This window comes from Hypanus sabinus, chromosome 5 (assembly GCF_030144855.1).
Source record: "Hypanus sabinus isolate sHypSab1 chromosome 5, sHypSab1.hap1, whole genome shotgun sequence".
In the NCBI taxonomy this organism is placed as follows: domain Eukaryota; kingdom Metazoa; phylum Chordata; class Chondrichthyes; order Myliobatiformes; family Dasyatidae; genus Hypanus; species Hypanus sabinus.
In genome coordinates this window covers 181,119,303-181,132,019 of record NC_082710.1, presented here as the reverse complement: position 1 = coordinate 181,132,019, position 12,717 = coordinate 181,119,303, and the positions used below count along the sequence as shown (strand labels likewise).

Below are 12,717 nucleotides of genomic sequence, written 5' to 3'. Positions count from 1 at the left end.
AGGCCTGCGCCCTGGAGAGGAATGGCTTTCCAGGCGCAGATCCATGGTCTCGCGAGACTAACGGATGCCATCACCTCCTGTCAGCTTGAACCACTGCAGTCAGTCTCCTCCGACTCTCATTAACTAGGCAATTTCACCCTCAGAACCTCTATTCACAGCATGCTTTTCGTTTCTCACACCATTCTCTGTAAACTCTCTCACAGATTTCTATAGCTGTACCACAGAGAACATGTTAACTGGCTGCATCACAATCTGGTATTGGGGGGGGCGGGGTGCTAACACACCGGATCAGAAAGAGCAAACTTGTCAGCTCCATCACAGGCACTAACCTCTGTGGTACCCAGGGCAACTTCAATGAGTCATGCCTCAAAAAGGCAGCATCCTTCATTAACGAGCTCCTTCACCCAGGTCGTGCCTTGTTCTGATTGCTACCGTCAGGCTATCCCATCTCTGAATGGACATTGAACCCATGAACACGACCTCACTACCTTTTAATTTCGATTTTTGCACTACATAACTATTCAATATATACTTACTGTAATGCAGCTCTTCTCTATTATGTATTGTTTTGAACTGCTGCCACGAGGAAACAAATTTCATGACATGTGGTAGTGGTATTAAATTGGATTCTGAACTGTAGAGACTGTTGTGCTTGGAAAGATCAGCAGTTTGTGAGATACTCAAACACCCCCTCTAGCACCAACAACCATTCCATGTTCACTGAGTCAGCAGGGTCACTGAGATTATCCCCAGTCAGCTGTTTGGTCAGAACAACAACTGAACCTCGTGACCACATCCGCATGCTTTTATGCATCGAGTTGCTGCCACATGATTGGCCGATTAGATAATTGCATTAACGAGCAGGTGAACAGATATACCTAATAAAGTGGTCACTGAATCTCTTGCATATAGACAATTATATAAAAATACAAATATAGGAAAGTTAAACTGCAGAGAAAAATAACAACTCTACAGCCTAATCCAACAAGCCAAAGCATAACACAGCAAGCAGTGTCAGCTATGGTCACACTATTGCTTTGCAAACTTCAAACATTTTATTACTTTATTAGGAGGCAATAAACAATAACATTCTGGACAATCTTATTGGGCTGTGATACCGTTTTAGGGGTCACTCAGTCCAAATAGTGATTGCTTTTTCTGTAATCTGCAACTTATCATGTTTTTCTAATAAATATCACCTGTAGTGAATCCCATTTGTCAGATTTCTGCCTAGCTCAACAGACCACTGACGAACTCTCACAGTTATCAGGAAGATAGCTGTATGACCAGCTTTGGTACAGGTTGCAAACTCCTTAGTCAGGTCTAAAATTTCATTATCATTGCATGGGTGGACGCACCATTAAAAGCAGGAGACTCAGCACTAAAGCTCATGACCAACAGCCTTGCAATGAAGACTCCCCTTGCCCAGCTTATTCAATGGCCCGCTTAGTGAGACTGCAAATAACACATGACCTCAGTAACATTTTCCTGCGATTCTCAACTTGTATTAATGACAGAGTCTCCCCAAGCCTCTTGCATCAAGTTTTATAAAACCTGGTTGAGGAAATATCTCACAGAGCAAAACACCATGGATGAGCGAACCTGCTGTACCTTTACTTTTCTGTAAATAAATATTTTTCCGCAAGCAGATGAATATGAAGGTAGCATCCGGTAACGTCATAATAAATTATAACGTGATAATTAAATTACTTCAAACTGTTAAACTTTGGATATAAATTCTTCAGCCCAACCAGTCCATGCACGACCCTGGTGCTCACCCAGATAATCCCAATTTCCTGCATTCGGCCCATATCCCTCAAGATCTGCCCCTCCACCTACTGTCCAAGTGTTTTTTCCAATGGCATTGTTACCTGCCCCAATCACTTCCTCTGGCAGGTCGTTCCATACACTCTGCACATTCCAGTCTTGTACGGTCAGCCCATTATGTGGGCACAGGCAGAGTAAACCACCGCCCCATCTCCACTCTGTTGAGCCCCATCCAAAGTTCACACACTTCAGTAAGATCTCCTGAACCGAAGAACATGGGCCCAATTTGCTTAATCTCTCCTCAAACGTGCCAAGTCCGTCACCAGCACAGTTAGACCTCAAAGTCACATACACTCAGTGGCTACATACACTTTATTAGGTACACCTGCTCGTGTGGTGGCAACTCAATGTGTAAAAGCATGCAGAAATGGTCAGAAACAGGTTTAATGTCACCAACATGTCATGAGGTTTGTTAACTTTACAGTAGCAGTATAATAAAATGCATGATAAAGAGAAAAACCTGTAGTATGTATATGTGTATATACATACACACATATAAATTAGTGCCATGAAATAACAATACACTGCATATGTTTCAAGGAATTATGAATCTTAACTAAAGGGTTGGTAAAGAATAACAAAAAAGGGCCCATTTTAATTAGACCGTCAAATGCGCACAAGTTGGCACCATCTTGAACTTCTCTGTCACCCGTGCTGGGCCCTCGATCTGCGTGAATATACACACCACCTTCCGACTGTCACTCGCAATCCACCTCGAACCAATGGGTCTCCCAGTGGATCAGATGCTACCACAGCGTCTGAACTCTCCACCTCCCACCAAACAAAACCCCCCAAGTCCAACCTTAGTGTCCCTCACCAGAGAAACCTCCCCATCAACTTGACCATCCCAAATGGATGGCATACATTTCTCCTCATCTTCAACAAGGTGAAAAGAGAGCAGGTTGCTCTTACAGAGCTGCCAAAATGAAACGCATACAGCACAACAGTAAAAATGTGAACCAGGGCATTACATATATATGTCCATTAAATAGTTCAGTTAAAATAAGTAGCCCAAAACAAAAACTTACAAAGTGGTGAGGTAGTGTTCACGGGTTCAGTGTCCATTTAGGAATCGGATGGCAGCAGGGAAGAAACTGTCCTGAATCGCTGAGTGTGTGCCTTCTGGCTTTCATACCTCCTGCCTGACGGTGACAATGGGAAGAAGGCATGTTCTGGGTATAGCGCCAAGGGAGTGATGGTCAAGAGGTTCAGTTGCTGTTCAGACGAGTCATCAGAGTAAAAAATAAATGTTACTCTAAGTGATTTTGACCATAGAGTGCTTGTCAGTGCCAGATGTGCATCTCAGGAACTGCTGATCTCCAGGCGTTTTCATATACAACACTCAGAGAATGGTGTAAAAAAAAATCCAGAGAGTGGCCATCGTGTGGACAAAAGCACTTTGTTAATGTGAGAGGTCAGACTGGTTCAAGCTTACAGGAAGGCAACAGTAACGCAAATAAGTACAACAGTGACATGCAGAAGAGTATCTCTGAATGCCTATGTTGGGCCTTGAAGAACACAAACATACATTCAGTGGCCACTTTATTGGGTACAGGAGGTAGGAAATAAAGTGGCTATTTAATGTATTCATGCACCATTAGTTATGGTCCTTCACTGTAGCACACGAGCCACACACACACACACACACACACACACACACACACACACACACACACACACACACAATGCTGGAGGAACTCAGCAGCTATGGAGAGGAATAAGCAGTCTATGCTTTGGACCAAAACCTTTTCCTGCAATGTTTGTTTTTTTTCCTTTCCAGACATGCTACCTGACCTGTTGAGTTCAACCAAAAAAGCACTGCAGGACTGCACAGTATATTATTGGTACACAACTATTAGACATGGACACCATCTACACTTCACAATGTCTACGGCGAGCTCGCAAAATCGTGATAGACTCATCCGACCACAGCAATCACCTATTCAATGTCCTGTTGCCCAGCAGGAGATACAGAAATATCTACACACAGACTGAGAAGCGTATTTCCCCCCAGGGTTGCCGTGCAACTGAACAATGCACCCCACCCACCCATAGGCACCACGGGCAATCTCCAAGTACAACACATGGGCATAATTATTAATACTATATTTTATGTACAGTCACTGTATTTCATAACACTTATGTACAACACTTGTCAGGGGCAGCCACTGTTTTTACATTTTAAGAGTTTTTGTTTTTAATTCAGTTTTAACTTAGATGTCACTCTACGTAACTCAGACATTATTTTAAAATTTGAATGTAGTCATTGTGTTTTTAATAATTGAATTGCCAGTGCGCAGTTTAGCTCAGAATGCAGCAACATTGCAATTGCATCCTCAGCAATGACAATAAAACTCTAATTGGGTTCCTCCCCCATTTTGTGTGTGTGCTCTGGATTTGCAGCATCTGCAGAATCGCTTGTGTTTCTTCTGTAGCACATGATGTGGGCCTGCTCTTATCAGGAGTTCTTTGGTCAACAAGATATGCAGATGCATCAGAATTATCTGGTCACGACTCTCTGACCAACAGCCATATTGTTCTGAATATAAGAGGAGACCTCAACCCACAAACACCTGACTCTCTCTACACCCATGACTATATGGCTAGGCACAGCTCAAGTTTGCTGACGATACAACTCTTGCTAGCAGAAAATCAGATGGTGGTGAGGAGACGTACAGGAGTGAGACAGATCAGCTGGTTGAGTGGTGTCACAGCAACAACCTTGGACTCCACATCAGAAAGAGCAAAGAATTGATTGTGGACTTCAGAAAGAGTAAGATGAGGGAACTTATGAGCTATAAGTTATATAACTTATATAATAATATATACAATATATTTATATACATTTGTATATTATATACAAGTTATATAACTTATAACTCTTATAAGAGTAAGGAGGTGTTGATGAGGCCCTTTGGGGAACTGGTGAGACCCCATTTGGAATACTGTGTGCAGTTCTGGGCCCCCTATCTTAGAAAGGATGTGCTGATGTTGGAGAGAGTTCAGAGAAGATTCACTAGGATGATTCCTGGAATGCAGGGACTAACATATGAGGAGAGTTTGTCGGCTCTTGGACTGTATTCATTAGAGTATAGAAGAATGAAAGGGGATCTCATAGACACATTTCGAATGTTGAAAGGGTTGGACAGAGTAGATGCAGAAAGGTTGCTTCCCTTGGTGGGTGAGTCCAGGACAAGAGGTCTTAGAATTAGAGGATACCCATTTAAAAAGAGATGAGGAGAAATTTTTTTAGCCAGAGGGCCGTGGACTTATGGAATTCATTGCTACATACAGCTGTGGAGGCCCAATCATTGAGGGTGTTTAAGGAGGAGATTGATAGGTATCTAATTAGTCAGGGTATCAAGGGATATGCGGGAAAAGCCGGAAATTGGAACTAGATGGGAGAACAGTTTAGGTGGGGTGTGCACTGCACAGGATCAAAATAAGCTGCTGGAAGTTGTAAACTCAGTCAGCTCCAACATGGGCACCAGCCTCCAGGACATCCTCTCGGAGCAATGCCTCAAAAAGGTGACATCCTTCATTAAAGACCACCATCACCCAGGACATGCCCTCTTCTCATTGCTACCATCGGCATGGAGGTACAGGAGCCTGGACACACAAACTCAGTGATTCAGGATCAGCTTCTTTCCCTCTGCCATCAGAATTGTGAATGGACGATGAGTCCATGAACGTAAACTCACAACTATTCTTTTCTTTTTGCACTACTCATTTAATTTTATAATGTATTTACATATACTTCTTACTATAGGCAACACGACTGAATCTGCAGATGCTGGAAATAAATGCTGGCAGAACTCAGCAGGCCAGATAGCATGATGAAGGGTTTCGGCCCGAAACGTCGTCACTACCTCCTTCCGTAGATGCTGTTTGGCCTGCTGAGTTCAGACAGCATTTTGTGTTTTTATTTATTTACTTCTTACTATAATTTAGTTTTCATGATATATTGCAATATACTGTTGCATAACAAACATCACGTCATAAGACAGTGATATTAAACCTGATTCTGAACTGAACTGAACATTCATTCGTACTAACCCCATTTTATTTGCTGCAACAACCCATCGAAGTTCGAAAAGTTCAAAGTAAACTTGTTATTGAAGTACATCTATGTCACCATATACAACCCTGGGGTTCACTTTCACTCGATAAATCCAACAACCATAATGGAATCAATGAAAGACCCCACCCAACAGGACGGACCAACAACCAACGTGCAAAAGTCAACACACTGTGCAAATAGAAAAACAACAATAAATATTGAGAACATGAGATGAAGAGACCTTGACAGTGAGTTTACAGGCTGTGGGAACGGTTCAATGATGGAGTTTCAGGAGCCTGATGGTTGAGGGGCAATACCTGTTCCTGAACCTGGTGGTGTGGATCCTGTACCTTTTTTCCTGACGGCAGCAGTGAGAAGAGAGCAATGCCCCTCAGGCAGAGCTAAGAGGGACCGGGGTATTGAGGAGGTTGTATAGGCTAGGTCTTTATAGTTTGGAGCGTGGGTGATGGCACGGAGCTGTACAAAATGATGAAGGATATAGACAGGGTGGATGAACACAGATTAGGAAATGAAAAACTGGACGGCACAGGTTTAAGGTGAGAGGGCAATGATTTAATAGGAATGCGGTGAAGGGGGTAGTCCATATATAGAATGAGCCATTAGAGGAAAGTATGGTGTTAATAGTGGTGAGAGTACAAGGAGACAGAGAGCCGAGTGACATGGTGGCACGAATCTTTCCCCCAAAGTCAGAAAAATTTAAGAGCTAATCATTGACTGTAGGAACTGGGGGGATGGTGCACGTCTGGCTATTTGCAGCGTGTTGTAGAGGTCTTAGGTGTGACCATCACCAGTAGCCCGTCCTTTCTAACCACAGACACCACAGGCAAGAACACTCATCAGTGCTTCTATTTCCTCAGGCTGCTAGTGCAATTTGGCTAGTCCCATTTCACCCTCACACCATTTTATTTTAAATTGACACACCAGACAAAGCAGCCTATGCAATGCATTATGGCCTGGTACAGAACTACTCTGCCGGACCTGTTTGTGGGTGCTACTCAGCACATCACGGAAGATAGCCTCTCCTCCAAGGACTCCAGTCAAAGCCCCAACCAACCGAGACATTCCCTTGTCTGTCCTCTCCCACTGCTCTGAAGATACAAAACCCTGAAAGCACATACTACCAGCCCCAAGGACAGCTTCTATCCCACTACTAGGACTGAACAGACCCCTAGTACGATAACAGTAGGCCTGTTACACTGCTGGAGTTTTAGGGCAGCAACGAAGATCCTCCATCTCTGACTGTGTCCAGGGCTTCCTCCTGGTTTTCACTACTGTCCCGGGTGGAGACTCAGGAATACCACCACACACAAGGTAGGATTCTTCATTGCTGTTTTCATAACAGTTCTGCTTGACAGTCAGGGTTATTAGCCGACCCCCCCCCCCCCCCCCCCAAACAGAACATGGAAAGCCGGTGGATCCTTTTTAGTCTGGCCTCTACCCTTTGACCTCTGGCATGGGTGACCCTTCCAAGAGTCAAAGCACAAAGCCCCAACTCCAGCCAACATAGCTCTCCGGTTCATTAAGGCACACTGGCCTCCAAACCATGACAAGGCTGTGGTCTCGCATGATAAGATCTAGAGTTAACCTCACGATCTATCTTGTTACGGCCTTCCACCTTACTGTCCAGCTGCACAATACTTCATTCTGCTAACCGCTTCTCCCTTGTAAAGGCGATGTACCGATGTGATGACATTCTCTGTGCAGATGTTATACAAAACTTTGCCTCAGAGACATTAATAAACCATTTACAATGTAGGCCACCTTCTCAATGCTGAGAAACTGGTGTACAGGGATCCCCTGGGCCTGCAGAACACCGATGTGGTTGTATCACGGCCTGGTCTGGAAACACCCATGCCTAGGAACAAACAAGTCTACTGAATGTGGTGAATACAGCCCAGACCATCACAGGAAAAGCTCCCCCCCACCACCACTGAGCACATCTACAAGGAGCACTGCCACAAGAAGCAGCATCAACGATGACCCCCACCCCTCCCACCATCCAGGTCGTGCTCTCTTCTTGCCAGACGTATAAAATCCTTCGGCCCCACAGCACCAGGTTCATCAACAATTATTACCCTACACCCCTCAAGCTCCTGAATCAGAGTGGACAACTTCACTCACCTCAACACTGAACTGACTCCACAACCCTGGACTCTACAACTCAGTATTGTTTATTTATTTTTTTAATTAGCGTGATTTTTCTTCTCAACATTGGTTGTTCATCGGTCTTTGTTATTGATAGTTTTTCAAAAATCTTACTGTATTTTTTTCCTCTAATGTCTGCAGGAAAATGAATCTTAAGGTAGTACATGGTCTCAGACTTTGACATCATTCACTCGCTCATCAGTTTAAAAATGTTCCTCATTTCTATCACATTCCGTCTGCCACTTGGGAAGGATGGCGGAGTGGACACAGGTCTCCACCAAGGAGATGTAAGGTGCTCCTTCCTTCCACCAGCTGCAGGTCACCCTAGGCCAGGGTGCAGCTCCTGCTTAGCCCCTTGATCAGAGTCACGTGAAGCCATGAGAGCAGATGGCAGATGGCCAGGCCCAGAAATCTACCATCCCTTCACAACCCAGGGCAGATTTTATCCAGGCCCAGAAATCTACCATCCCTTCACAGGCCAGGGCAGATTTTATCCAGGCCCAGAACTTTACAATCCCTTCAGAGCCCAGGGCAGATTTTATCCAGGCCCAGAACTTTACAATCCCTTCACAACCCAGGGCAGATTTTATCCAGGCCCAGAACTTTACAATCCCTTCACAGGCCAGGGCAGATTTTATCCAGGCCCAGAACTTTACAATCCCTTCACAACCCAGGGCAGATTTTATCCAGGCCCAGAAATCTATCATCCCTTCACAACCCAGGGCAGATTTTATCAATTGCCCAGAAATTTACCATCCTTTCACAAACCAGAGTAGATTTTATCCAGGCCCAGAAATTTACCATCCCTTCACAGCCCAGGGCAGATTTTATCCAGGAAGGTAAAGCAATGAGGTCCTGAAGGTAGAAAGCAGACAAGCAGGGCCTCCAGGTGGCTGCCTATGCCATGCACCAGTGAGAGTAGAAACAGGACAATTTGGCAGATAAATATGTGGCTGAGAAGCTGGTGCAGGGCTTCAAGTTCTTGGATCATTGGGATCGCTTCTGGGGGAGGAATGACCTGTTCAAAAGGGACCGGTTGCACCTGAACCCGAGGGGAACCAATATGCTTGTGGGCAGGTTTGTTAGAGCTGCTCGGGAGGGTTTAAGTTAATTTGGTACCAGGGTGGGAACCAAAATCGAGGGATTTAGGATAGGATGAATAGTAAAAAAAGCAAAGATAGCATGCAGTCAGACTGTCAGGAAGGGCAGGCGGATGATAGGACATAATCGCAGCCAGCAGAGTGAGTAACAGTGCATTAAGAATGCGGAATCAAAAGTGTAGCAAATACAGTACTCAAAGTGTCGTATCACAATGCACGGAGAATAAGAAATAAGGTGGACGATCTTGTTGCACTATTATAGATTGTAAGGTATTGTGGTTTTATGTTGTGGCCATCACAGAATCGTGATGTTGGGAGCTAAATCTCCAAGGTTACGTGTTGCGTTGGAAGGAAAGGAAGATTGGCAGAGAAGGTGGTGCGGCCCTGCTCATAAAGAATGGCATCAAATCAGTAGAAAGATAAGATATAGGATCAGGAGAAGTTAGCACATTGAAATTTACAGCACATTACAGGCCCTTCAGCCCACAATGTTGGGCAAAGAAGTGGCAGCTGGAACACAGATTGGAGACGTGTATGGTTAAGCACTTTGCAAGGAGGAATAAAGGGGGAGAATATTCGAAATCAGTTGCAAAAGGACTTGGGAGTCCTTGGGCAGAATTCCCAAAAGGTTAAATTGTAGGTTGAGTCGGTGGTAAAGGAGGAAAATGCAATGTTAGCATTCATTATTAGAGGCCTAAAATATAAAAGCAAGGATGTAATGTTGATGCTTTATGAAAGGCACTGGCGAGTTTTGGGCCCCTTACATGATAAGGGATGAGCTGCAAAAGATGAGCCTCCACAGGAGGTCTACGAGAAAAAATCCAGGACTAAAAAGGTTAACATATGGCCCTGGGCCTGTTCTCACTGGAATTCAGAAGAATGAAGGGGATCTCATTGAAACCTACTGAATATTGAAAGGCCTAGAAAGAGTGGATATACAGAGTATGTTTCCCGTAGTGGAAGAGTCCAGGACCAGAGGGCACAGCTTCTGAATAAAGGAACTTCTATGGTCCAAGGGATAAAGTCCTAACCTATTCAATCTTCCCTTGAAAAAAGAGCATCCTTCTCTTTACTCTTTCAACCTTCCTCTAAGGGGACCACAACCTTGCCCTGGGTTGGAAGCTTGCATGCCTCAATGACCTGAGGAGTTATGCAGGCTGGAGTCTGGACATTAAACTTCTGCTCTTGGGAGGGTCACCCATGCCAAACGGTAGAGGCCAGACTAAAACTGGCCCATGGTCCACCAGGTTCAGGAGTGAAGCTCAGGACCAACAACCCTGACTGGAAAACCAAAATTGTTACGGAAACAGCAATGAAAAGTTCTTCTACATCCGAGTGTTAAGGTATTCCCAAGTCTCCAACCAGGACTTGTATGAGTGACAGTAGTGAAAACAGAGAAGAAACTACTGATACAATAAAGAAAGTTCTGAACACCGGCAGAGATGGAGGACATCCATCGCTGCCCTAAAAGCTAGCGGCCGTAACGGGCAATAAGCCTTTCAACCTTATTTACATCTTTCCTGCAGGTAGGTGACAAAAGTTGCACATAACACTCCAAATTAGGCCTTACCAACATCTTAGACAACTTCAACATATCATCCCATCCCCTGCACTCAATACTTGGATTTATGAAGCTCAATGTGCCACTTTACGACCCTATCGACCTGTGACACCACTTGCAATAGATTATGGACCTGCACTCGGAGATCCCTTTGTACTCCCGTACACCTCAGGGCCCTACAGTTCATTCTGTTGGTCCTACCAAAGTGAAGTACCTCACACTTCTCCTAACAATTCCATCTGTCGTTTTTCAGCTGATGGAGATCCTGCTCCAAGCCACGAAGCCTTCCTCGCTATCCCCCAATCTTCATGTCATCGACAGCTTTGCTGATCCAGTTAACATGGACATGGATGACAAACAGAAACATACCCAGCTCTGATCCCCACGGCACACCACCAGACACAGTCAGTTGTAACTATGACATTATGACCACCAGTTGCAAAATATTCCCCTGCACAAACTTTGTCACCTGCCCTACATGGTCATCCCTTTATTGTGAGGCTGTGCCCCCTGGCCTAAGATCCTCACGTTACTGGAAACATCCTCTTCAGGTCTAACTGTACAGCTATGCGATTTCTCTGTGACTGTCCTGATGCAATTTTCAACCCGAAGCACCAACATTTCCTTTCAGCCCGCAGAGTTACATTGTCATTGTCAAAGTCATTGTCAGGATTTTCTTTTTTTTAAACAAAAGAAATGAAACCTCTCATGTAGCCGACCATTGATGGAGCACCATCGGTACAGATGCCTACACAGTTCCCACACTGAGCCAAGCTGTGTTGAGTATGTCTGATTCCAGCGTCTCCAGTCTCCTATGCTCCAGGGAATAACTTATTCAATCTTTTCCTGTAACTCAGCTCTTCAGTTCCTGGCAAGTTTTCTGTACACTTTTAATATTCTTGACACATTTCCTGTAAAAACTTCCTCAAAATTCCTAAGTTAAATTAGGCCAGGCCTCGGTGTTAACCAGCTGACAGCTGCAGGGTGGCTGACCTGTGAGAGAGTGTATCTGTCACCAGGGCCATGTCACCTGCTGTATCATGGCCGCTCCCCTAGTTCTCCTCTCACCTCAGTGGGCAAAACCTGCTTGCATTTTCAGTATCTATATCCCTCATAATTTTGTACACTTCTATCAAAACTCTATCCAAACTCCTCTTAAATATTGAAATCCAGCTTGCATCCGTCACTTGTGTCGCCCACCGCAAAGCTGATAGGATCATAACCACTTCGCTTTCCTGAAGCCTTCTACAATTTATTCAGCATCTATTTTGCTCTCCAAGATGACCATTTCTTTTACTCCCGGTCACCTCTTTACCTGCTGAATTCTTGCTGAAACGGATTCAAAACTCCCTTTACTTGCCATCAGCGTTTTAACCCTTTTCCTTTTAACTTCTTGTCCCACCCCACCCCTCCGTACTCCCCTTACCGGAACTAACCCACCTTACACATTCCCCACCCTCAGTACCCCTCACCCCTTATCTTTTGTTACCCCAGTACTCCCAACATCTGTACCTCTACCCCTCACCCCTCCCACCCTCTGTACTCCTTCGGATCTTCTGCAATCTTTTGGCGGTCACCGTTTGTCACTTTCCCAACTAGGGGAACGCATGTTCCCGCCCTGCGGTTTGTCCCACTCCCGCAACTCGATCCCAGCGCTCACCCATACGATTCTCCACCCCGCCGACACCTCTCCCCCCTCCCACACCCAGGCCCTCACCTGAACCTGCAGCACCGCGCAGGGTAACAGCAGCAGGCAGGCAGCTGCCCACAGATGCAGCCCCCGGCCGGCCGCCGATGCGCTGTGACCGCCCGGCCGCCCCTGGTCCATTCTCCGCGGCGGACGGGTTCCAGTGCCCGATCCCATCAGAGGTTCTGCCGCAGCGCGGCGCCGCCGTCTTAACTCATTGTTACGTCCGGTGACCGCCCCCGTCGTGGGCGGGACGGCAGCGCAGGGAACGTCTCACAACCCCGCTGGAGGGGCACTCTGCCACCGGCACACTCGC

At 45.5% G+C, this 12,717-nt stretch overlaps 1 protein-coding gene across 1 annotated transcript in view; it reads right to left on the bottom strand.

Annotated features, from left to right (window-relative positions):
• The window catches only part of neu1 (neuraminidase 1), a 60,839-nt gene extending 48,122 nt beyond the window's left edge, over positions 1-12,717 (bottom strand). The window contains exon 1 of the mRNA XM_059971084.1: positions 12,432-12,717. Within this exon, the coding sequence (XP_059827067.1) occupies positions 12,432-12,578 (147 nt within the window). The 5' untranslated portion in view covers positions 12,579-12,717. The remainder of the gene's footprint in view (positions 1-12,431) is intronic.